Genomic DNA, 27250 nt, shown 5'->3' with positions numbered 1-27250 from the left:
CAAGAACTGATTCCATTTGTGATCAGGGCAAATTCTTGAATGTGGAATTTTGTGGAATGGTTTGGGTTGGAAGGGACAGGAAAAATGATCCAGTGATGGGCAGGGACACTTTCACCATCCAAGCCCTGTCCTTGGACACTGCCAGGGATCACAGTGAAAAATCCAAATTTTTCCAAATCCAAATCCAAAATCCAAAATCCAAAAATCCAAATTTTTCCAAATCCAAATCCAAAATCCAAAATCCAAAAATCCAAATTTTTCCAAATCCAAATCCAATCCAAACCCAAAAATCCAAGCAACATGAGTTTTATACAGAAATGCTCATCCAGAGGTTTCTTCTGGCTAAATCAAAGAGAAAAAGAGCTTTTGGGGGTAGATGTGGCTGAAGATTTGGATGTGAACTTCTACTATTAATTCTTAAATAAATGAGATAAGCTGCAATTTATCTGAGGGCTCAAATGTGAAACAACCCACAGGAAACAGAATAATTCAGAAATAGGGACTTGTTTTCTCACTTCCCTCAATAAAAGCTCTCAAATCTCAAAACCTTCCCTCAATAAAAACCTCTCAAATCTCAATAAAAACCTCTCAAATCTCAAAACCCTCCCTCAATAAAAACCTCTTAAATTCGAAATTCAAAAAGGATTAAAACTCAAAGAGATTAAATAAAATAATAAAAAAATCAGGAAAAGATTAAATAAAATAATAAAAAAATCAGAGAAAGATTAAATAAAATAATAAAATATCAGAAAAAGATTAAATAATAAAAAATCAGAAAAAGATTAAATAATAAAAAATCAGAAAACGATTAAATAAAATAATAAAAAAATCAGAAAAAGATTCAATAAAATAATCAAAAATCAGAAAAAGATAAAATAATAAAAAATCAGAAAAAGATTAAAAAATAAAAATCAGAAAAAGATAAAATAATAAAAAATCAGAAAAGAATTAAATAATAAAAAAATCAGAAAAAGATTAAACAATAAAAAATCAGAAAAAGATAAAATAATAAAAAATTCGAAAAAGATTAAATAATAAAAAATCAGAAAAAGATAAAATAATAAAAAATCAGAAAACTATTAAATAAAATAATAAAAAAAATCCGAAAAAGATTAAAAAAAATAATAAAAAAATCAGAAAAAAATTAAATAAAATAATAAAAAATCAGAAGAATATTAAATAAAATAATAAAAAAAAAAGATTCAATAAAATAATAAAAAATCAGAAAAAAAAATCAGAAAAAATTAAATAAAATAATAAAAAATTAAAAAAAATAAAAAAAGATTCAATAAAATAATAAAAAACCAGAAAAATATTAAATAAAATAATAAAAAATCCGAAAAAGATAAAATAAAATAATAAAAAATCAGAGAAAGATTAAATAAAATAATAAAAAAAATAAAAAAATAATAAAAAATCAGAAAAAAGATTAAATAAAATAATAAAAAATCAGAAAAAGATAAAATAAAATAATAAAAAAATCAGAAAAAAATAATAAAAAATCAGAAAAAGATTAACTAAAATAATAAACAATCCGAAATTTGACTTACTTTGGTCTCTTTCTGCAGGGGTGCGGGGGTGGGGTGGCCGCCGCTGGCTCGGGGGAGCCGGGTGGGGAGGGGTCCCCGCCGGGCAGCTCGGGGGGCAGGGGCAGGTCCGTCAGCAAATGGCGCGGCCGCGGCTCCCGCTCCTTCCGCAGGGCCCGGGCAGGGACGGCCTCCCTGGGACTGCACTCCAGAAATAAAGAAATTAATACAACACAAAGGTTAATCGACAAATAAAGCAAGAAAAATAAAGTTACTGCAGGGTGACAGCGCTGGGTGGTGATGGGAGGTAAATTGGCAAAATTAGCACATCAAAATCTAAAATAAACCAGTTTCAATTTACAATGTTAATGCACCAGGAGAGAAAAGGGTCAGGGTGGAACATGTCAGGGTCTGCACGAGAATTTCCTCAATTTGCACAAATCAGTAACCAGAAATTCAGAATTTCCTGTGGTAGCTCAGCACCCATTTCTGACCTTTACTTCCTCTATTTACTCCATTTATCACCGTGAATTAAGGGCTTGACTTGGTGAGGACTATAATAAATAATAATAATATAATAATATATTATAAATAATAATAATAATATATTTCCATTATATATTAAAATAATATATTATTATATATATAATTTTAATTATTTAATAATAAATAATATATACTAATAAATAATAAATAAATAATAAATAATATTATATATAAATATATATAATATAATAATAGATATAATATATTATAATATAATACATATTATATATAATCTAATATAATATATAATATAATTATAATATATACTAATAAATAAAAATAAATAAATAAATAATATATACAATATATAAACATATATTATATATTATATAATTATATATATAATATATTGTAATATAATATGTATTATATATAACATATATAATATAACATATAATATATATAATATAATTATAATATACATTATATAATATAATAAAATAATATATATTTAATAATCTATATTATTATATAATATATATTATATAATAATATACATTATATAATAATATATATAATATATATAATAAATAATAAAAAATAATATATAAGAATATATTTATTAAGAATATATTTATAATAAATAATAATAATAATATATTTATAACCACTATAATAATAAACACAGAGCCAGAGCTAAACCTTCCTCCATAAGAAAACTTTTAACCAGGATTGAAATGTGGTTTGAACTCCCATAAGTTACAATTTGATTTTTTAAAATCCAATTATCAGGAGTTTGGTTTAGACTGGCAGGAGCAGAATTCCTGGGTTTGAGCAATCACGAATTCTCCATGCAAATCTCTGCTTCACCAGAAAAAAGGAAAAAATTCAAATATCCAAAGAGCTTTCCCAGGTCTGTTTATAGGGCAGGGAGCAGATTTGGTGTTTGAATTTTAGAATAAATGAACTGATGGAATTAGGTCATTTTCCCAATTATTTTATTAGACACTGCCTAATAATCTGCACAAGAATCTCTTGTGGAATCTGCTTAAGGAAAATAAAAAACCACCAGAAATGGGAGAGGTAGATGGGCTGGAATTCTTCCCCTCATTGACAGCAAAATCCTTAAAAGCAGAATAAAAAAATCCTTTAAGCAAAATCCTTAAAAGCAGAATAATCATGTTTAAATACACACAGGGGATTGTTAAAGCTGGGAAATATCAACTCCAACCATAAACAGTCAGAATTATCACTAAACCACAAAAAAATTCAGATTTTTGTCCAGAATTAAAACCAACTTATTTTGTAAGACCATGAAGGTTTGTCTGGAGAGTGAACCTGCAGTGCCCAGTTCCCAAATTACCAATTACCACATCTCAATTAGCAAAAAAATTCCCATTTTCTTGCTTTTTATCTGTTCACTTCTCTATTTGAACCCCAAAATCAGCAGGGATGGAACCCCAAAATCAGCAGGGATAACACCCCAAAATCAGCAGGGAGGGAACCCCAAAATCAGCAGGGATGGAACCCCAAAATCAGCAGGGATGGAACCCCAAAATCAGCAGGGAGGGAACCCCAAAATCAGCAGGGATGGAACCCCAAAATCAGGGATGGAACCCCAAAATCAGCAGGGAGGGAACCCCAAAATCAGCAGGGATGGAACCCCAAAATCAGGGATAGAACCCCAAAATCAGCAGGGATAAAACCCAAAATCAGCAGGGATGGAGCCCCAAAATCAGCAGGGATGGAACCCCAAAATCAGCAGGGATAAAACCCAAAATCAGCAGGGATAACACCCAAAATCAGCAGGGAGGGAACCCCAAAATCAGCAGGGATGGAACCCCAAAATCAGCAGGGAGGAAACCCCAAAATCAGCAGAGATTGAACCCCAAAATCAGCAGGGAGGGAACCCCAAAATCAGCAGGGAGGGAACCCCAAAATCAGCAGGGAGGGAACCCCAAAATCAGCAGGGAGGGAACCCCAAAATCAGCAGGGATAAAACCCCAAAATCAGCAGGGATGGAACCCCAAAATCAGCAGGGAGGGAACCCCAAAATCAGCAGGGATGGAACCCCAAAATCAGCAGGGATGGAACCCCAAAATCAGCAGGGATGGAACCCCAAAATCAGCGGGGATAAAACCCCAAAATCAGCAGGGATAAAACCCAAAATCAGCAGGGATGGAACCCCAAAATCAGCAGGGATGGAACCCCAAAATCAGCAGGGATAGAACCCCAAAATCAGCAGGGATGGAACCCCAAAATCAGCAGGGATGGAACCCCAAAATCAGCGGGGATAAAACCCCAAAATCAGCAGGGATAAAACCCAAAATCAGCAGGGATGGAACCCCAAAATCAGGGATGGAACCCCAAAATCAGCAGGGATGGAACCCCAAAATCAGCAGGGAGGGAACCCCAAAATCAGCAGGGATAACACCCCAAAATCAGCAGGGATGGAACCCCAAAATCAGCAGGGAGGGAACCCCAAAATCAGCAGGGAGGGAACCCCAAAATCACAGGGATGGAACCCCAAAATCAGCAGGGATAAAACCCCAAAATCAGCAGGGAGGGAACCCCAAAATCAGCAGGGATGGAACCCCAAAATCAGCAGGGATTGAACCCCAAAATCAGCAGGGAGGGAACCCCAAAATCAGCAGGGAGGGAACCCCAAAATCAGCAGGAAAGGAACCCCAAAACCAGCAGGGATGGAACCCCAAAATCAGCAGGGATAAAACCCCAAAATCAGCAGGGAGGGAATCCCAAAATCAGCAGGGATAAAACCCAAAATCAGCAGGGATGGAACCCCAAAATCAGGGATGGAACCCCAAAATCAGCAGGGATGGAACCCCAAAATCAGCAGGGATAAAACCCAAAATCAGCAGGGATGGAACCCCAAAATCAGGATGGAACCCCAAAATCAGCAGGGATGGAACCCCAAAATCAGCAGGGATAAAACCCAAAATCAGCAGGGATGGAACCCCAAAATCAGCAGGGATGGAACCCCAAAACCAGCAGGGATAAAACCCAAAATCAGCAGGGATGGAACCCCAAAACCAGCAGGGATGGAACCCCAAAACCAGCAGGGAGGGAACCCCAAAATCAGCAGGGATAAAACCCAAAATCAGCAGGGAGGGAACCCCAAAATCAGCAGGGAGGGAACCCCAAAATCAGGATTTTCCATCCTTTTATTGGGAAAAAGTCACACAGAGGAATTTACTGAGGTCAGGGGTAAAAATCACTTTTACAGAGCTAAATCACACCTGGGTGGTAAAAAAATAACAGAGCTTTAGGTGTGAGGGGTTGAAAAAATAAAATAGAAATTTGTGGGATTGGAATAATAATAATAATAATGGAATAATAATAACAAAAATAATCTGTGGGATTGGAAATGAGGGAAAATCAGCAGGAAGCTCAAAGGTCCTGTTCAAAAGAGAATTTTAAAATCAGGAATATTTACTGAACAACACACACCAGCCTCACTTTTAGGTTGGAGGCAATGGGAAAATTTCCCTGCTTATCAATACCAGAATCATCCATGAGAATAAATCAAATTATTCAGAGAATGTAACATTTCACCACAGGGTGATTGTATTGGGTCAGGACTGTGGGATTGCACACTGAAAATGGGATTTATTCCCCAATCCCAGCACATTTTTACTGATGGGAGGATAGAGGAGGTTTTAGGAACTACAGGCTAAGCAGATCAACTTAAAATATAAAAAATAAAAATAAAAAATATGAAAATAATAAATATAAAAAGATATAAAATATATAAAAGATAAAAAATAATAAATAAGATATAAAATATAAAATATAAAATATAAAAAATAATAAATAAAATAAAATAAAAAATATAAAAATAATAAATATAAAAATATATAAAAATATAAAATATAAAAAATAATAAATAAGATAAAATATAAAAATATATAAAAATATAAAATATAAAAAATAATAAATAAGATAAAATATAAAAATATATAAAAATATAAAATATAAAAAATAATAAATAAAATAAAATATAAAATATAAAAATAATAAATAAAAATATATAAAAATATAAAATATAAAAAATAATAAATAAAATAAAATATAAAATATAAAAATAATAAATAAAAATATATAAAAATATAAAATATAAAAAATAATAAATAAAATAAAATATAAAAATAATAAATAAAAATATATAAAATAATAAATAAAAATATAAAAATAATAAATATAAAAATATAAAAAATAAAAAAAAATATAACTGATGATATTAATGGCACTGCAACACACTAACAGCTAGAAAAGGAGAGAAAAAACAACTATTTAGGGGTTTTTTTGCCTTTTCCACTCCATTCTGGATATTCTGCTCCTTTCTCCCCACCAAAAGAAACCCCCTGAGTGGGGGTTAAATATAATAAATTCAGATAAATTCATCACAGAAGCCACAACCACAGGACAGAGCCAAGGCTGCAGGTTTGGATCAGAAATAATCAGGAAATTAACTTAAAGCTGCAGTTTCACTCATTTTTAAACTTTTCAAACCATACCTACTTCTCAAGCAATTAACTGCTTGCATCAATTAATGAAAAATTAAGACAACACTCAAGTTAAATCAATGCTGGTTTTACACACGGGACAGAAAAAGCTCTGGTTTGTGAAACTGAGAAGGATTTTTTAGCTTTTTCCTGTTCCTTGAGTACAAGTTTCTAAACCCAAAAAAACCCCAAAAACCCTTTTCATGTAAAGCTTTGCTGTTAAATTCTAAAGGGGATGCTCTGATGTGACCTTACCTTTCCCACAGAGATAAGAGAAAACAATCTGCAGGAGAAAACAAAACCCTCCACACAAACCTGGGATAACTCTGCAGTTACACTCGGCAGGATACACTCAAAACTCTAAAACCAACCCAAAAACCATTTTTATATAAAGCTTTGCTGTTAAATTCCAAAGGGGATGCTCTGATGTGACCTTACCTATCCTCTTGTTTCCTACAGAGATAAAACAACCTGCAGGAGAAAACAAAACCCTCCACACAAACCTGGGATAACTCCTTTAAACCAACACCGCACTTACACTCTGCAGGATACGCTCAAAACTCTAAAATCAACCCCAAAAAAAAACCCCACAAAAACCATTTTTATGTAAAAGGGGATGCTCTGGTGTGACCTTACCTATCCTCTTGTTTCCCACAGAGAGAAAACAACCTGCAGGAGAAAACAAAACCCTCCACACAAACCTGGGATAACTCCGCAGGATACGCTCAAAACTCTAAAACCAACCCCAAAAAAAACCCCACAAAAACCCTTTTTATGTAAAGCTTTGCTGTTAAATTCTAAAGGGGATGCTCTGATGTGACCTTACCTATCCTCGATTCCCACAGAGATGAGAGACAACAACCTGCAGGAAAAAACAAAACCCTCCACACAAACCTGGGATAACTCTGCAGTTCCACTTTGCAGGATACGCTCAAAACTCTAAAATCAACCCAAGAAAACCCCCAAAAACCATTTTTATGTAAAGCTTTGCTGTTAAATTCTAAAGGGGATGCTCTGATGTGACCTTACCTTTCCCACAGAGATAAGAGAAAACAACCTGCAGATCACAAAACCCTAAACACAAACCTGGGATAACTCCTTTAAACCAACACCGCAGTTACACTCTGCAGGATACACTCAAAACTCTAAAACCAACCCAAAAAAAAAAACCCCACAAAAACCATTTTTATGTAAAAGGGGATGCTCTGATGTGACCTTACCTTTCCTACAGAGATAAGAGACAACAACCTGCAGGAAAAAACCAAAATCTTCCACACAAACCTGGGATAACTCTGCAGTTACATTCTGCAGGATACACTCAAAACTCTAAAACCAACCCAAAAAAAACCCCACAAAAACCATTTTTATGTAAAAGGGGATTCTCTGATGTGACCTTACCTTTCCCACAGAGATAAGAGAAAACAACCTGCAGGAGAAAACCAAAACCCTCCACACAAACCTGGGATAACTCCTTTAAACCAACACCGCACTTACACTTTGCAGGATACGCTCAAAACTCTAAAACCAACCCAAAAAAAACCCATAAAAACCATTTTTATGTAAAAGGGGATGCTCTGATGTGACCTTACCTATCCTCTTGTTTCCCACAGGGATAAGAGACAACAACCTGCAGGAGAAAACCAAAATCCTCCACACAAACCTGGGATAACTCCGCAGGATACGCTCAAAACTCTAAAACCAACCCCAAAAAAAACCCCACAAAAACCATTTTTATGTAAGGCTTTGCTGTTAAATTCTAAAGGGGATGCTCTGAGGTGACCTTACCCATCCTCTTGTTTCCCACAGAGATAAGAGAAAACAAAACCCTAAACACAAACCTGGGATAACTCCACACTTACACTCTGCAGGATACACTCAAAACTCTAAAATCAACCCAACAAAAACCCCCACAAAAACCATTTTTATGTAAAAGGGGATGCTCTGATGTGACCTTACCTTTCCCACAGAGACAAGAGAAAACAACCTGCAGGAGAAAACAAAATCCTCCACACAAACCTGGGATAACTCCTTTAAACCAACACCGCACTTACACTCTGCAGGATACACTCAAAACTCTAAAACCAACCCAAAAAAAACCCCACAAAAACCATTTTTATGTAAGGCTTTGCTGTTAAATTCTAAAGGGGATGCTCTGATGTGACCTTACCTATCCTCTTGTTTTCCACAGGGATAAGAGAAAACAAAACCCTAAACACAAACCTGGGATAACTCCTTTAAACCAACACCACACTTACACTCTGCAGGATACGCTCAAAACTCTAAAACCAACCCAAAAAAAACCCCACAAAAACCATTTTTATGTAAAGCTTTGCTGTTAAATTCTAAAGGGGATGCTCTGATGTGACCTTACCTTTCCCACAGATATAAGAGAAAACAACCTGCAGGAAAAAACAAAACCCTCCACACAAACCTGGGATAACTCCTTTAAACCAACACCACACTTACACTCTGCAGGATATACTCAAAACTGAAAAACCAACCCAAAAAAACCCCCAAAAACCATTTTTATGTAAAAGGAGATGCTCTGATGTGACCTTACCTATCCTTTACCTATCCTCTTGTTTCCCATAGAGATAAAACAACCTGCAGGAGAAAACCAAAATCCTCCACACAAACCTGGGATAACTCCGCACTTACACTCTGCAGGATACACTCAAAACTGTAAAACCAACCCAAAAACCATTTTTATGTAAAGCTTTGCTGTTAAATTCTAAAGGGGATGCTCTGAGGTGACCTTACCTATCCAAGTCATCTTCCCCAACTAAAATAGGGGGCAGCGGAAGCGGAGGCAAGGTGGAAGTTTTCAGGTGTGGGATAGCAGCCGTCACAGACACTTGGGTTTTTGGAGCCACCTGCACAGAGGACTGGGAGTTCACCTGAGAGGATAAAGTAGACGTCCTTGGGTGGGAAGAAGATGGCAAAGGCGTTGGGGCTGGAGGAGGAGGGGCCTGCACGGGAGGAAGAGGAGGGACGGCGGGCGCTGGAGGCAGCGGCGGCAGCGGCGGCGTGGGAGGCGGAGGGGAGCTGGTGGGCAGAGGGGGAGGAGGGGATTTGATGGCGGGGAGGGGAGGTGCAATCTCCTTCTCTGCTGGTTCTGTCTCCTTTGGAGATACCAGGTCCTCTGTCACAGCTCCAGGCTTGGAGTCCTTTGTTCCCGTGGGTTTGGGATCCCTCAGTGGCACCGGGTGTTTCCTCTCCGAGTTCTCCTCCGCCTTGGATTTTGTTGGTGTCTCCGCAGGGGCTTTGGGCTCTGCGTTGGCGTGCAGCGAATGAACCGAGTCTGTGTCAGGAGCTTTCTCACATTTAACACTTTTGGTGACCTTTTTAGCCTCTGTCCCAGCCTCCTTCAGCTCAGCCAAGCTGTTCTCCTTCCTAGCCAGGAAAACAGGGGAGCCTTTTGCATCCTTGCCATCCACCTTGGCTGCGGCCGCTGCTGCTGCCGCTCTCTCCTTCTTCTTCCTGCTGAGCTCTGCTCCCAGGCTGGAGTTGAGTGGGAGCCTGCTGGGGGAGATGCTGGAATGGCGACTGCGGGAGCCAGACCTCTGCTTCTTGCTGTGAGAGGAGTGCCTCGAGTAACCGGGGCTGCGGCTCCGCGACTTCACCGATTTCCTGCGGGGAGAAAGGAAAACGGAGCTGCTTTCACCCTCTGAGCTGCTCAGCAACAGCTGAGCGTGCTGCTGGGCAGCCCAGAGAGGCCACAACATCTGTGAGGAGAAGCTGGAAGGAGTTTTTGAGTCGATCAGGAGCAGTTTTGTACCATCATCATCCACCCTTCATGTGCCAGACCCACCATCAGGGAATGATCAAAGCTGGACAACCCCAAGGGAAAGAGGAAATCACAGCTCACACACCCAACAGAGACTCTTGGAACACTCCAAAGAATATTTAGGAGTATTGCACAGGAATTATGTGCAACTTTAAAGGAAATAATGGATAAAACATCACTGCCCTCATGGCAATGCTGCCTCAGGAAATCGGGCACCTCAAGCTCCTCTCACCCTCTGAGCTGCTCAGCAACAGCTGAATGAGTTGGTCAGCTCAGAAAGCCCACAACACCTCTCTGAGCTGGTCAGAAGTTCCTCTCTGGTCAGGAGAAGCTGGAAGGAGTTTTTGAGTCAATCAGGAGCAGTTTTGTACCATCAGCACCCACCCATCCTGTGCCAGGCCCCAAGAGAAAGAGCTCACACACCCAACAGAGACTCTGGGAATATCCAAAGAATATTCATGAATATTTCACTGGAATTATGTGTAACTTTAAAGGAAACCATGGATAAAACACCACTGCCCTCATGGGAATGCTGCCTCAGGAATTTGGGCAGGAAGAAGGAGTTTTTGAGTCAATCAGGAGCAGTTTTACATTATCATCATCCACCCTCCCTGTGCCAGACCCACTGTCCAAAGCTGGACAATCCCAAGGGAGAGATCACAGCTCACACACCCAACAGGAGATTCTTGGAACACTCCAAAGAATATTTAGGAATATTTCACAGGAATTCTGTGTAACTTTAAAGGAAACCATGCATAAACATGGATAAAACATGGATAAAACCATGGACAAAACCCTGGACAAAACCGCCCTCATGGCAATGCTGCCTCAGGAAATCGGGCACCTCAAGCTCCTCTCACCCTCTGAGCTGCTCAGCAACAGCTGAGCGAGTTGGTCAGCTCAGAGAGGCCACAACATCTGTGAGGAGAAGCTGGAAGGAGTTTTTGAGTCAATCAGGAGCAGTTTTGTACCATCAGCACCCACCCATATCCTGTGCCAGGCCCACGGTCAAGCCCCAAGAGAAAGAGCTCACACACCCAACAGAGACTCTGGGAAGATCCGAAGAATATTTAGGAATATTTCACTGGAATTATGTGTAACTTTAAAGGAAACCATGGATAAAACACCACTGCCATCATGGGAATGCTGCCTCAGGAATTTGGGCAGGAAGAAGGAGTTTTTGAGTCAATCAGGAGCAGTTTTATATTATCATCATCCACCCTTCATGTGCCAGACCCGCCATCAGGGAACGATCAAAGCTGGACAACCCCAAGGGATTGATCACAGCTCACACACCCAACAGGAGACTCTTGGAATATTCCAAGAATATTTAGGAATATTTTACAGGAATTATGTGTAACTTTAAAGGAAACCATGGATAAACATGGATAAAACCATGGATGAAACCATGGACAAAACCATGGATAAAACCGCCCTCATGGCAATGCTGCCTCAGGAAATCGGGCACCTCAAGCTCCTCTCACCCTCTGAGCTGCTCAGCAACAGCTGAGTGTGCTGCTGGGCAGCTCAGAGAGGCCACAACACCTGTGAGGAGAAGCTGGAAGGAGTTTTTGAGTCCATCAGGAGCAGTTTTGTACCATCATCATCCACCCTTCATGTGCCAATCATGCTGTCAGGGAAGGATCAAAGCTGGACAATCCCAAGGGAAAGATATCACAGCTCACACACCCAACAGGAGACTCTTAGAATATTCCAAGAATATTTAGGAGTATTGCACAGGAATTATGTGTAACCTTAAAGGAAACCATGGATAAACATGGATAAAACCATGGATAAAACCACAGATATAACCACAGATAAAACCGCCCTCATGGGAATGCTGCCTCAGGAAATCGGGCACCTCAAGCTCCTTTCACCCTCTGAGCTGCTCAGCAACAGCTGAGTGTGCTGCTGGTCAGCTCAGAGAGGCCACAACATCTGTGAGGAGAAGCTGGAAGGAGTTTTTGAGTCAATCAGGAGCAGTTTTGTACCATCAGCACCCACCCTTCCTGTGCCAGGCCCACTGTAAAGCCCCAAGAGAAAGAGCTCACACACCCAACAGAGACTCTGGGAATACTGAAGAATATTCAGGAATATTTCACTGGAATTATGTGTAACTTTAAAGGAAACCATGGATAAAACACCACTGCCCTCATGGGAATGCTGCCTCAGGAATTTGGGCAGGAGGAAGGAGTTTTTGAGTCAATCAGGAGCAGTTTTGTACCATCACCATCCACCCTTCATGTGCCAGACCCGCCATCAGGGAATGACCAAAGCTGGACAACCCCAAGGGAAAGAGGAAATCACAGCTCACACACCCAACAGGAGACTCTTAGAATATTCCAAGAATATTTAGGAGTATTGCACAGGAATTATGTGTAACTTTAAAGGAAACCATGGAAAAAACCATGGACAAAACCCTGGATAAAACCATGGACAAAACCGCCCTCATGGCAATGCTGCCTCAGGAAATCGGGCACCTCAAGCTCCTCTCACCCTCTGAGCTGGTCAGCTCAGAGAGGCCACAACCCTGTCAGGAGAAGCTGGAAGGAGTTTTTGAGTCCATCAGGAGCAGTTTTGTACCATCAGCACCCACCCATCCTGTGCCAAGCCCCAGGAGAAAGAGCTCACACACCCAACAGAGACTCTGGGAAGATCCGAAGAATATTCAGGAATATTTCACTGGAATTATGTGTAACTTTAAAGGAAACCATGGATAAAACACGACTGCCATCATGGGAATGCTGCCTCAGGAATTTGGGCAGGAAGAAGGAGTTTTTGAATTGATCAGGAGCAGTTTTACATTATCATCATCCACCCTTCCTGTGCCAGACCCACTGTCCAAAGCTGGACAATCCCAAGGGAAAGAGGAAATCACAGCTCACACACCCAACAGAGACTCTTGGAACACTCCAAGAATATTTAGGAATATTTCACTGGAATTATGTGTAACTTTAAAGGAAACCATGGATAAACATGGATAAAACATGGATAAAACCATGGATAAAACCACAGATATAACCACAGATAAAACCGCCCTCATGGCAATGCTGCCTCAGGAAATCGGGCACCTCAAGCTCCTCTCACCCTCTGAGCTGCTCAGCAACAGCTGAGTGTGCTGCTGGTGAGCCCAGAGAGGCCACAACATCTGTGAGGAGAAGCTGGAAGGAGTTTTTGAGGCAATCAGGAGCAGTTTTGTACCATCAGCACCCACCCATATCCTGTGCCAAGCCCACTGTCAAGCCCCAAGAGCTCACACACCCAACAGAGACTCTGGGAACATTCCAAGAATATTCAGGAATATTTCACTGGAATTATGTGTAACTTTAAAGGAAACCATGGATAAAACACGACTGCCCTCATGGGAATGCTGCCTCAGGAATTTGGGCAGGAAGAAGGAGTTTTTGAGTCAATCAGGAGCAGTTTTACATTATCATCATCCACCCTTCATGTGCCAGTCACGCTGTCAGGGAAGGATCAAAGCTGGACAACCAAGGGAGAGATCACAGCTCACACACCCAACAGGAGACTCTTGGAACACTCCAAGAATATTTAGGAATATTGCACAGGAATTATATGTAACTTGAAAGGAAACCATGGATAAAACCATGGACAAAACCATGGACAAAACCATGGACAAAACCGCCCTCATGGCAATGCTGCCTCAGGAAATCGGGCACCTCAAGCTCCTCTCACCCTCTGAGCTGCTCAGCAACAGCTGAGTGTGCTGCTGGTCAGCTCAGAGAGGCCACAACCCTGTGAGGAGAAGCTGGAAGGAGATTTTGAGTCAATCAGGAGCAGTTTTGTACCATCAGCACCCACCCTTCCTGTGCCAGGCCCACTGTAAAGCCCCAAGAGAAAGAGCTCACACACCCAACAGAATAGCCAAAGAATATTCAGGAATATTTCACTGGAATTATGTGTAAATTTAAAGGAAACCATGGACAAAACACCACTGCCATCATGGGAATGCTGCCTCAGGAATTTGGGCAGGAGGAAGGAGTTTTTGAGTCAATCAGAAGCAGTTTTATATTATCATCATCCATTCTTCATGTGCCAGACCCACTGTCCAAAGCTGGACAAGCCCAAGGGAGAGATCACAGCTCACACACCCAACAGGAGACTCTTAGAATATTCCATGAATAATTAGGAATATTTCACTGGAATTATGTGCAACTTTAAAGGAAACCATGGACAAAACCATGGATAAAACCATGGATAAAACACCACTGCCCTCACGGGAATGCTGCCTCAGGAAATCGGGCACCTCAAGCTCCTCTCACCCTCTGAGCTGCTCACCAACAGCTGAATGAGTTGTTGGTCAGCTCAGAGAGGCCACAACCCTGTGAGGAGAAGCTGGAAGGAGTTTTTGAGTCAATCAGGAGCAGTTTTACATTATCATCATCCACCCTCCCTGTGCCAGACCCACTGTCCAAAGCTGGACAATCCCAAGGGAAAGAGGAAATCACAGCTCACACACCCAACAGGAGACTCTTAGAATATTCCAAGAATAATTAGGAATATTTCACTGGAATTATGTGTAACTTTAAAGGAAACCATGGATAAATATGGATAAAATCATGTATAAAATCATGGATAAAATCATCCAACAGAGACTCTGGGAATACCGAAGAATATTCAGGAATATTTCACTGGAATTATGTGTAAATTTAAAGGAAACCATGGATAAAACACCACTGCCCTCATGGCAATGCTGCCTCAGGAATTTGGACAGGAGGAAGGAGTTTTTGAATCAATCAGGAGCAGTTTTATATTATCATCATCCACCCTCCCTGTGCCAGACCCACTGTCCAAAGCTGGACAATCCCAAGGGAGAGAGGAAATCACAGCTCACACACCCAACAGAGACTCTTAGAATATTCCAAGAATAATTAGGAATATTTCACTGGAATTATGTGTAACTTTAAAGGAAACCATGGATAAACATGGATAAAATCATGGATAAAATCATGGATAAAATCACCCAACAGAGACTCTGGGAATACCGAAGAATATTCAGGAATATTTCACTGGAATTATGTGTAACTTTAAAGGAAACCATGGATAAAACACCACTGCCCTCATGGGAATGCTGCCTCAGGAATTTGGGCACCTCAAGCTCCTTTCACCCCTCTGGTTCTTTTGCTGCTACCAGAACTCAAATTTGCATGGTGTGATTTGGAAGAAGGAAAAATAAACCCCAGGAATTTAAACTCTATTGGTCAAGGTCTCCCTGTACAAAGAATGGGCTCTAAATCAGATGTGTGTGTGTAGAAATAATCAGAGAAAATCTGAGGGAACACCTCACACCATCAGGGCTCTCCCCACTGATGGGAAACCAGATAAACACAAAAATGGAAATGGAAACTGGAATTTCCAGTGCTTGTATCAAATTCCTGATAAGCCAGAGCTGTTTCCTTCACCCCAGCAGGAACAAGGATTGGGCAGGGTGAGGCTTTAATGCTGTGGTGGGCTCTGATGCCAACAGGACAACCAAAAATTCTGAGTTATTCAAATACTTCAAATATTCTGTTATTCAAACACTGAATAACAGACACAACATTCCACTCAGGACACTTGGAAAACACAAAATTCCCTCAAAACAGTCCCACAGCAGTAATAAAACACATTTACCAGCAGCAGTTCAAACACAGGTGACACTGGCTCCATACTCAGAACACAATTAACACCACCAATTAGTTTTATCCCAGGACAATAAACATTTGGAAAATAAACTGCAGAAGTGAGAAAACAGGAAATTTTTGTCACAGCAGCTTGCTGTGAGTGTGGGAGGAGAAGGGGATCAGAATTTGTCTTTCCCACTTGGATGCACAAGGGTGGTGCTGCAGGGCTGTAGGGGAATCCTTACCTTTAAATCTGCAATAAATATAAATATACAACCAGAGGAGAAAAAAAACAGCAGGGTCTGCAGTCCCACAGGTGTTTCCCTGCTCTTTTCCCAAGGTTTCTGCTCAGGGACTGACAGCCTGGCACCAGCAGCTCCAAAACATTTCCAGGTTATGGAAAATATTCCTAAGGAATCCTGTGGGATGTCACTGAGTGCAAGCACAAAGTTTTGGGGTTACAAAACTGCTGCAATTCATGCAGGATGGATTCAAGATGCTGCAATTCTCCTTTTTCTGCCCCATGAGAAACCCCAAGAGTGTAAATCCATGGAATTATGGAAAGGTTTGGGTTGGAAGAGCTCATCCAGTGGGGCAGGGACACCTTGCACTGTGCCAGGGAGCTGCCAGCCTGGCATTGGGCACTGCCAGGGATGCAGGAGCTCACCCCCACCAGAATGAACCCAGCTGGATGCACAGAAATCAAACCAGAGCCAAAATAAACACCTCCAAAAATCCAATTTTTTATGGTGCTGATTTAGAAACAGCCACAGGGGCAGCAGCCTGGAGCAGGAGAGGTGAAGGTGGGGAAATCTGGAATGCTCAGAAGCTCCCATAGAAACAGCTGGAATCACTCCCTGACCTTCCAGCAGCAAAAATCCACACTCCAGGAATAAATCCATCCATTCCTCTTCACTAACAACAATTCCCTGCAGTTACCACTCATTTAAATAATTGCCGTTTCCAATTCTCTCTTCCAGGCTGGTGTTCCTTTAAAAAGACCTCACCTCCCATCCTCAGAGCATCAGCAGCCCCCAAAATTCCAACCCAGGGGGATTTTATCACTGTTATTATTATCACTGTTATCACTGTTATTATTAACAAATAGGCAATAAAGTGCAGAAGATGCACAGGCAGGTTTTGCTTCTGGAAAAAAATATTTTCCATCCTCTGGAATGATTTTTTTGTAATTTTTACCCATTTCTCCCTTAATTTGTGAAGCCTTGGTGTCACATTCCACACCTCTGGGAAGCTGTGCCACAGAACCTCCTCATCCTCACCAGAATGAACCCAGCTGGATGCACAGAAATCAAACCAGATCCAAAATAAACACCTCCAAAAATCCAATTTTTTATGGTGCTGATTCAGAAACAGCCACCAGGGGCAGCGGCCTGGAGCAGGAGAGGGGAGGGTGGGGAAATCTGGAATGCTCAGAAACTCTCATAGAAACAGCTGGAATCACTCCCTGACCTTCCAGCAGCAAAAATCCACACTCCAGGAATAAATCCATCCATTCCTCTGCACTAACAACAATTCCCTGCAGTTACCACACATTTCAATAATTGTTGTTTCCAAGCCTCTTTTCCAGGCTGGTGTTCCTTTAAAAAGGCTCCACACACAGCAAACCTCACCTCCCATCCTCAGAGCATCAGCTGCCCCCAAAATTCCAGCCCAGGGGGATTTTATCACTGTTATTATTATCACTGTTATTATTAACAAATAAACAGGCAATAAAGTGCAGAAGATGCACAGGCAGGTTTTGCTTCTGGAAAAAAATAATTTCCATCCTCTGGAATGATTTTTTGGTAATTTTTACCCCATTTCTCCTTTAATTTGTGAAGCCTTGGTGTCACATTCCACATCTCTGGGAACCTGTGCCACAGAACCTCCTCATCCTCACCAGAATGAACCCAGCTGGATGCACAGCAATCAAACCAGATCCAAAATAAACACCTCCAAAAATCCAATTTTTTATGGTGCTGATTCAGAAACAGCCACCAGGGGCAGCGGCCTGGAGCAGGAGAGGTGAGGGTGGGGAAATCTGGAATGCTCAGAAACTCTCATAGAAACAGCTGGAATCACTCCCTGACCTTCCAGCAGCAAAAATCCACACTCCAGGAATAAATCCATCCATTCCTCTTCACTAACAACAATTCCCTGCAGTTACCACACATTTAAATAATTGCTGTTTCCAATTCTCCTTTCCAGGCTGGTGTTCCTTTAAAAAGACCTCACCTCCCATCCTCAGAGCATCAGCTGCCCCCAAAATTCCAGCCCAGGGGGATTTTATCACTGTTATTATTATCACTGTTATCACTGTTATTATTAACAAATAAACAGGCAATAAAGTGCAGAAGATGCACAGGCAGGTTTTGCTTCTGGAACAAAATAATTTCCATCCTCTGGAATGATTTTTTGGTAATTTTTTACCCCATTTCTCCTTTAATTTGTGAAGCCTTGGTGTCACATTCCACACCAGGTTATCCAGGATGGATGAAAGGCAATTCAGCCTCACATTTCTTCCTCCTTGTTTTGGGATTAAAACCCACCCTGCTGGAAAATAGAAATAAAAAGATACCAACCATAACAGCTGTGAATTAAAGAAATGATGGCTTCATCTAAAAATCCAAATGAAAAAGGACTATGAAATGTATTTAATCACAAAATCAGAAGATTGGGATGAGGGGGATGCCAGAACCTTCCATGCTGAGATGGCCAAGGTTAATACCCACATCATTCCATAGCATCCACTCAAAATATTTCAATATTTAAACAACACAGAGTTCAGGATAAAGCAGAAAACACCACCAGGGAAGCCTGACTGCTCCAATTTCTCAGCTTTAATTCTTATTTTTGACCAGCACGTGCACACCCCAACTCCAGCAAGCTCTGGAATTCCATCTCCTGGTTTTAGCTGCAGTTGCCACACAGAATGCCAAAGCACTTCTGTTATTTTCCCCACTGACCAACCCATCCTGAGTTGTTTTCCACAGCCACTGGAAATGCAAACAGCTCTGGATTTTCTCCAGTCAGCACAGCACATGGGTGCAGCTCCCTAATGATGTGTTTTGGATATGGAGATGAAAGAAAACACTAAAAATAAAAAAAAAAATCCAATATTGTCAGGCAGTGGAAATAATGGAGTGTCCCAGAAAAGCCTGAGGAACACAAGCTGTGCTCAGGTGTTCTCTGCCTCAGTGTGTCAGTTAAAGAGGTTTTCTCTCCCAAAAATAAAAGAGATTTTCTCTCTTCCTGCCCCTGCACAGGAAGCACAGAAGGGATCAAAGTCAGCTGCCTCCTTTCACACTCAGCTGCAGCACGTCAAGGTGAGGAAGGCTCTGCCCATCCTCTCCCTCAGGTGAGCCCTGAGCCCCCCCAGGTGTGTCCTGAGCACCTGAGCACCTCCAGGTGTGTCCTGAGCTACCCAGGTGAGCCCTGAGCCCTTCCTGAACACACCTGAGCCCTCCAGGTGAGCCCTGAGCCACCCTAGGTGAGCCCTGAGCTCCATCAGGTGAGCCCTGAACCCCCCCAGGTGAGCCCTGAGCCCCCCCTGAACACACCTGAGCCCTCCAGGTGAGCCCTGAGCCCCTTCAGGTGAGCCCTGAGCCACCCTAGGTGAGCCCTGAACCCTTTCTAGGTGAGCCCTGAGCCCTTCCTGAACACACCTGAGCTCTCTAGGTGAGCCCTGAGTTCCATCAGGTGAGCCGTGAACCCTTTCTAGGTGAGCCCTGAGACTTCCAGGTGAGCCCTGAGCTACCCCAGGTGAGCCCTGAACCCTTCCTGAACACACCTGAGCCCTCCAGGTGAGTCCTGAGCACCCCCAGGTGTGTCCTGAGCACCCCCTGAACACACCTGAGCCCCCCAGGTGAGTCCTGAACCCTTTCTAGGTGAGCCCTGAGAATTCCAGGTGAGCCCTGAGCCCCTCCTGAACACACCTGAGCCCCCCAGGTGAGCCCTGAGACTTCCAGGTGTGCCCTGAGCACCTGAGCCCTCCAGGTGTGTCCTGAGCTACCCTAGGAGAGCCCTGAGCCCCTCCTGAACACACCTGAGCTACCCTAGGTGAGCCCTGAGACTTCCAGGTGAGCCCTGAGACTTCCAGGTGTGTCCTGAGCCCCCCCTGAACACACCTGAGCCCTCCAGGTGAGCCCTGAACCCTTTCTAGGTGAGCCCTGAGCTCCCCCACGTGTGTCCTGAACCCCTCCTGAACACACCTGAGCTACCCTAGGTGAGCCCTGAGACTTCCAGGTGTGTCCTGAGCACCTGAGCCCCTCCCAGGTGAGCCCTGAGCCCCCCCAGGTGAGCCCTGAGCTACCCCAGGTGAGCCCTGAGCCCCCCTGAATGCACCTGTGCCCCCCAGGTGTGTCTTGAGCCCCCCCAGGTGAGCCCTGAGCTACCCTAGGTGAGTCTTGAGCCCCTCCTGAACACATCTGAACCCCTCCAGGTAAGCCCTGAACCCTTCCTGAACACACCTGAGCCCCCCAGGTGAGCCCTGAACCCCCCCAGGTGAGCCCTGAACCCCTCCTGAACACACCTGAGCCCTCCAGGTGAGCCCTGAGCTACCCTAGGTGAGCCCTGAGCCCTCCAGGTGAGCCCTGAGCTACCCTAGGTGAGTCTTGAGCCCTTCCAAGTGTGTCCTGAGCACCTGAGCCCCTCTATGTGAGTCCTGAACCCCTCCAGGTGAGCCTGTGCCCCCCCTGAGCACACCTAAGCCCCTCCAGGTGTGTCCTGAGCTACCCTAGGTGAGCCCTGAACCCCTCCAGGTGAGCCCTGAGCTCCCCCAGGTGTGTCCTGAGCCCCTTCTGAACACACCTGAGCCCCCCCAGGTAAGCCCTGAACCCTTTCTAGGTGAGCCCTGAGACTTCCAGGTGAGCCCTGAACCCCTTCAGGTGAGCCCTGACCCCCCCAGATGAGCCCTGAGCCCCTCCTGAACACACCTGAGCCCTCCAGGTGAGTCCTGAGCACCCCCAGGTGTGTCCTGAGCTACCCTAGGTGAGCCCTGAACCCCTCCAGGTGAGCCCTGACCCCCCCAGGTGAGCCCTGAGCCCCTCCTGAACACACCTGAGCTCTCCAGGTGAGCCCTGAGCCCCCCCTGAATGCACCTGTGCCCCCCAGGTGTGTCCTGAGCCCCCCCAGGTGAGCCCTGAGCTACCCTAGGTGAGTCTTGAGCCCCTCCTGAACACACCTGACCTACCCTAGGTGAGCCCTGAGCCCTTCCAGGTGTGCCCTGAGCACCTGAGCCCTCCAGGTGTGTCCTGAGCTACCCTAGGAGAGCCCTGAGCCCCTCCTGAACACACCTGAGCTCTCCAGGTGAGCCCTGAGCCCCTCCTGAACACACCTGAGCCCTCCAGGTGAGCCCTGAGCTACCCCAGGTGAGCCCTGAACCCTTCCAGGTGAGCCCTGAGCCCTTTCTAGGTGAGCCCTGAGCTCTCCAGGTGAGCCCTGAACCCTTTCTAGGTGAGCCCTGAGCCCCCCTGAACACACCTGAGTCCCCCCAGGTGAGCCCTGAGCTCCATCAGGTGAGCCCTGAGAATTCCAGGTGAGCCCTGAGCCCCTCCTGAACACACCTGAGCTCTCCAGGTGAGCCCTGAGCTACCCTAGGAGAGCCCTGAGCCCCTCCTGAACACACCTGAGCTCCCCAGGTGTGTCCTGAGCACCTCCTGAACACACCTGAGCCCCCCAGGTAAGGCCTGAACCCTTTCTAGGTGAGCCCTGAGACTTCCAGGTGAGCCCTGAGCTACCCTAGGTGAGCCCTGAGCTACCCTAGGTGAGCCCTGAGCTCCATCAGGTGTGTCCTGAGCCCCTCTAGGTGAGCCCTGAGCCCCCCCAGGTGTGTCCTGAGCACCTCCTGAACACACCTGAGCCCTGAGCACCCCCAGGTGAGCCCTGAGCCACCCTAGGTGAGCCCTGAACCCCTCCTGAACACACCTGAGCCCTCCAGGTGAGCCCTGAGCCCCCCTAGGTGTGTCCTGAGCACCTCCTGAACACACCTGAACCCTTCCAGGTGAGCTCTGAGCCCCTCCTGAACACACCTGAGCTACCCTAGGTGAGCCCTGAGACTTCCAGGTGTGTCCTGAGCACCTGAGCCCCTCCCAGGTGAGCCCTGGACCCCTTCTAGGTGAGCCCTGAGACTTCCAGGTGAGCCCTGAGCCCCCCCAGGTGAGCCCTGAGCCCCCCCAGGTCCCACCTGACCAAGAATTCCCCCCTTCCAGTCCCACCTCACAGCCTGGCAGCTCCACAAAGCCAAACTAACACAAGAATTACAACCCAAACTTCACCTGCCACATGGGAAACAGGTGAAATTCCCTCTCCAGCCACTGCAGGTGTTTTCCAAAGGCAATGGAACACCTCACACAGTCACTGAGTTATCTGCCCAGGAAAGAGAGAGGAGTGAGTAAACAGTGAGTAACCTTTGGAACTCATCTGCTTTGGGGTCCAGCATTGAGTCAAGAGTCAGAAACATCCTTAAAAAACAGCTCTGAAAGTTGAAGGAAGCAGCACAAAGTGCTCTCAACCATAAATCAGGGAAATGGAACTTTCAACTGCTGGATTTCTCACCTCAGAAGCAGCCAGCTCACACAGAGAAGAAAAATCTCAAACTCTCAGGAAAACTCTGATGTTGCTTCTCCCTGCTCAGAGCTGCACCACTCACTCTTCAAAGGTCACTAAATGATGTCAGAGCAGCACCAACAGGCAAAAAGGATTGAAGGGAAGGAGGAGAAACCCATGCAGGCCTAGCCCTGAGAAGCTCCCAGGTGTACACAGAGAAAACAGGCCAGAGGAGGAGCAGCCTGCAGATCTGCACTGTAAAATCACAGTGGAATACAGAGATTTGATGTCAGAAATGCCAGCAAGGACAAAGGCAAGACAGAACTCCTCAAGTTCAGGGTTGTGGTAACAAAGACCAAATTCCAACAGGCCTGGGTGCTGGAGGATGCAGCCCAGCATTCCTATGGCCATTGCATTCCAGGGCACATCTGAATTGCCATGGAGCTCCAAGCAAAGCAGCCATGGAGACAGCTGGAAACTCACTGAATGCAAACCAGGGCTAGGGAAATTAAAAAATCAACCTTAGGCTGTGTCACAGGGTGATTAATGAACACCTGAAATAAAACACACACAGCTACCTTGAAAGAATTGTTACCTTCTGGAGAAAAGTTAGAGAGAAAGGGGAAAAGAGAGAAAATTAGAGGTAAGCCAGAATCCAGCTGGTTGTTCCTCATCCTTCCAGACTGCCCAGATTTCAGAAGGGAAGAAAAGAAAGGAAAGGAAGAAGGAAAGGAAGAAGGAAAGGAAGAAGGAAAGGAAGAAGGAAAGGAAGAAGGAAAGGAAGAAGGAAAGGAAGAAGGAAAGGAAGAAGGAAAGGAAGAAGGAAAGGAAGAAGGAAAGGAAGAAGGAAAGGAAGAAGGAAAGGAAGAAGGAAAGGAAGAAGGAAAGGAAGAAGGAAAGGAAGAAGGAAAGGAAGAAGGAAAGGAAGAAGGAAAGGAAAGGAAAGGAAAGGAAAGGAAAGGAAAGGAAAGGAAAGGAAAGGAAAGGAAAGGAAAGGAAAGGAAAGGAAAGGAAAGGAAAGGAAAGGAAAGGAAAGGAAGTTTAGGCTTTAGAGATGGAGTTTGCACGTGGTTGGTGCTAATCCAAGGGGAAAGACAGAACAATTCAGAAAGAGCAAAATGCACCAAAAGGAGCCCTCCTGAAAAGCAACATCATGTTCCCACATGCAGCAAACAGATAAAAACATGAGAACCAGGTGAAAACATTCCCCATGGCTGAACTTCCCAGCCTTGGACAACTCCAGGGACGAGGCATCACAGCTTCCCTGGGCAACTCCCCCAGGCTCTCACCAAACTCACAGGGAAGAAATTTTTCTTAATTTAGTGAGAACCAGGTGAAAACATTCCCCATGGCTGAACCTCAAAACCTTGGACAACTTCGGGGATGGAGCATCCACAACTGAGCCAGGCCCTCATCACCTTCACAGGGGAGAAATTTTTCTTAATTTAGCGAGAGCCAGGTGAAAATGAAAACATTCCCCATGGCTGAACTTCCCAACCTTAGACAACTCCAGGGATGGAGCCTCCACAACTGAGCCAGGCCCTCATCACCTCACAGGGAGGAAATTTTTCTTAATTTAGTGAGAACCAGGTAAAAACATTCCCCATGGCTGAATTTCCCAACCTTGGACAGGGATGGAGCATCCACAACTGTGCCAGGCCTTCATCGCCCTCACAGGGGAGAATTTTTTCTTAATTTAATAAGAACCAGGTGAAAACATTCCCCATGGCTAAACTTCCCAGCCTTGGACAACTCCAGGGATGGAGCATCCACAACTGAGCCAGGCCCTCATCACCTTCACAGGGAATAATATTTTACTAATTTAGTGAGAATCAGGTAAAAACATTCCCCATGGCTGAACTTCCCAGCCTTGGACAACTCCAGGGATGGAGCATCAAACTTCCCTGGGCAACTCCCCCAGGCTCTCACCGCCCTCACAGGGAAGAAGTTTTTCTTTATTTCTTAAACATTCCCCATGGCTGAACTCCCCACCAGGTAAGCACCTTAAATCCTGCTCAGGGAGCCTCCCCATGCAGGGGTCACTCCGGAGGTGGCTGGAATTTCATCCCAGAGCTGCCCCAGCCTCCCTCCCAACATGGACGCTGCCTCCCGCCACACACTGAGGCGTTTCCCAAAGTGTCAGGGAATTCTCAGGGCCCCGACCACAGAACCCCACACAGATCAGTCCAGAGCCAAACTGGGCACCAGAGGGGAGGAAAGGAACCACAGAATTGTGGAATGGTTTGGGTTGGGAAGGGCCCTCAACACCATCCCATGGGTGGGAACACCTTGCACTAGCCCAGCTTGCTCCAAGCTCTGTCCAACCTTGGACAACTGAGCCGGGCCCTCATCACCTTCACAGGGGAGAAATTTTTCTTAATTTAGTCAGAACCAGGTAAAAACATTCCCCATGGCTGAACCTCCCAGCCTTGGACAGGGATGGAGCCTCCACAACTGAGCCAGGCCCTCATCACCTTCACAGGGAATAATATTTTACTAATTTAGTGAGAACCAGGTGAAAACATTCCCTATGGCTGAAGTTCCCAACCTTGGACAACTCCAGGAATGGAGCATCAAACTTCCCTGGGCAACTCCCCCAGGCTCTCACTGCCCTCACAGGGAAGAAATTTTTCTTAATTTCTTAAACATTCCCCATGGCTGAACTTCCCACCAGGTAAGCACCTTAAATCCTGCTCAGGGAGCCTCCCCATGCAGGGTGGCTGGAATTTCATCCCATTCATGGATATATCCCACCTAAACCCACTCCCCCTTTATCCCATCACTCCAAACTCTCCTAGCCATCCTCCCAGCTCGCAGCACACGCACCTGGCGATGGGGCTCCGGCTCACGGAGCGCTTGGAGGCGAAGGGGCTGCTGGAGCGGCGGCGGCCGTAGGGGCTCGGGGATCTCCCGCTGTAGGAGCCGCTGCCCCGCTCGTAGCTGGACGAGCGCCTCCGGCCGTAGGGGCTCACGGATCGCTGCCGCCGGCTGTAGGGGCTGGGCGAGCGGGCGTTCTGGTAAGCCACGGGTTCCTTGTAGGGTGGGCTGAGGGATTGGCGGCGTGAGGAGCCGCCGGGGCTCTTCCTGTAGGGATCGTAGGTGCTGGAGGTGTGCGAGCGGGGCGGGCTGAGGTCGTACTCCTGCACGTAGGAGGCTCCCGAAGGGCTGTCGTCCAGTTTGGGGCTGTCCGACCATTTCCTGTGAGGGCTCCTGGATTTCCTCTTGGGGCTGTCGATGGTTTTGTAACTTTTGGGAGCGTCCCTTTTGCGATGGCTTTTGCTGCGCTCTTTGTGGCTGGATTTGAGCTCCCGCTCCTTCCTGGATTTCTCCTTGTGCGCCTTGGCCGAGCGCGATTCCTTGGTGCTGCTCTTGGACGAGGAGAGAGCCTTGGGGTGCTCGTCGCTCTCCAGGAGCCTCTTGGAGGATCCCGAGATCCTCTCCTTGGCGGACCTGCTGGAAGCATCCAGGCTCTTTTCCAGCTTCCTGTCCTTCTCCGCCTGTTTGCTCTTCATCAGCTCGCGGAGCCGCTTGTGCTGGTGGTGCCGGTGCTTCTGGGCCCTCTCGCTCCTCTCCGCCCTCCTCTCCTCGTTGTCCCTCCTGTCCAGCTTGAGGGCCACATCGTCCGAGAAGGTGTCCGAGTCCGAGCTGATGTCATCGTACTCCACCAGCGGCTTGATCACCGCTCCCAGGGGCGCCGCCGCTTCCTGGGCCGCCAGCGGGGACTCCTTGGAGTGCCTGGACTTGTGCCTCTTGTGCCTGGAGCCCGCCCGGTGCCTCTCCTTGCTGTTGGAGCTCCCGCTGCCCGGCTGCGAGGCCCCCCCGCCGCCATCCTTCTTGCCCCCATGTCTCTCCGGATTTGGCATTCCTCCCCCGCTGCGCTCGGGAACGGCGAGGGGGGGACTCCGCGCAAGCCCCGAACTTCAAACTCCCTCGGCGCCCGCCCCTCGCACCATCCACGCCGGCCTCGGGGCTCCCTCCTACATGGGGAGCGGGGCGCGAGGCCCCGGAGGAGGCGGCAGGGACGGGGAGGGGAGGGGGGAAGGTGCCGGGAGGGGAGGGGGAAGCGCCGCGGCCTCACCGCCTCATCCGAGGGGCCCAGGCCCGGCGGGCAGCGCGGCCGCGGGGGCGCCCCGGGAAGGCGGGGCCCGGGCCCGGAGCGCTGCCCGCGGCCTCAGCGGCGGTGGCGGGGCCTGGGCGCGGAGGATCCCCGGCCGAAGGGGCCCCGGAGCCGCCGCCGCCCCCGGCCCGGCCCCCGCGCTCTGCCCGAACCGGAGCGGCGCCGTCCGGGGGCACCGCCAACTCTCGCGAGACCCGCCCGCAACTCTCGCGATAACAACGCGGCCGCCGCCGCCACCCCTCCCTGCGCTCCGGCGCGAGTCCTCCTCGTCCGCGAGACCTCTCGGAGATGGGCGGGGCCGCGCGCTCGTCCTCTCGCGAGAGCCGCGAAATCGCGCGGCCGGCGGCGCCTTCCCGGCCAACTTTATTGGGGCGCGGGGCGGGGACAGCGCCCCCTAGCGCCCGGCCCGCAACAAAGCTCCATGGCGGCGTCGCCGCCGCCCCGGCCTCCCGCCGCTCTCCCGCTCCGCCGCGCTGCGCTGCGCTCTAAAGCCGCCTGCGGGTCGCTGTGGAGCCCGGCCCGGCGCACCGCCGGCTAACGGGCGGTTAATGCTCCGTTAGGGCTGCACAGCGGCCGCCGCCGCGCTTCCAGCAGGCTGAGGGGGCGGGGCGTGCTGGCCCCCGAGCCACGCCCTCCCCTGC

At 46.1% G+C, this 27250-nt stretch overlaps 1 protein-coding gene and 1 long non-coding RNA gene across 4 annotated transcripts in view; both read right to left on the bottom strand.

Annotated features, from left to right (window-relative positions):
• Positions 1–27228, bottom strand: part of CDK12 (cyclin dependent kinase 12) — a 58451-nt gene extending 31223 nt beyond the window's left edge. For 2 of the 3 annotated variants that reach the window (XM_074557825.1, XM_074557826.1), the window contains exons 1-3: positions 25319–27228; positions 9296–10165; positions 1551–1727 (exon numbers count right to left, since the gene is read on the bottom strand). In XM_074557825.1, coding sequence (XP_074413926.1) covers positions 1551–1727; positions 9296–10165; positions 25319–26355 — 2084 coding nt within the window. In that variant the 5' untranslated portion in view covers positions 26356–27228. The remainder of the gene's footprint in view (positions 1–1550; positions 1728–9295; positions 10166–25318) is intronic. The other variant, XM_074557827.1, reaches the window with a different exon arrangement.
• LOC141731546 (uncharacterized) lies at positions 7491–9289 on the bottom strand. The gene is made up of 3 exons (XR_012583610.1): positions 9173–9289; positions 8374–8966; positions 7491–8195 (listed from the first exon to the last, which is right to left on the bottom strand). It is a non-coding gene; the product is annotated as an uncharacterized LOC141731546 (long non-coding RNA).
• Positions 27229–27250: the final 22 nt, after the last annotated feature.

This window comes from Zonotrichia albicollis, chromosome 23 (genome assembly GCF_047830755.1).
Source record: "Zonotrichia albicollis isolate bZonAlb1 chromosome 23, bZonAlb1.hap1, whole genome shotgun sequence".
NCBI lineage: Eukaryota > Metazoa > Chordata > Aves > Passeriformes > Passerellidae > Zonotrichia > Zonotrichia albicollis.
This window is presented reverse-complemented; position numbering and strand designations above follow the sequence as displayed.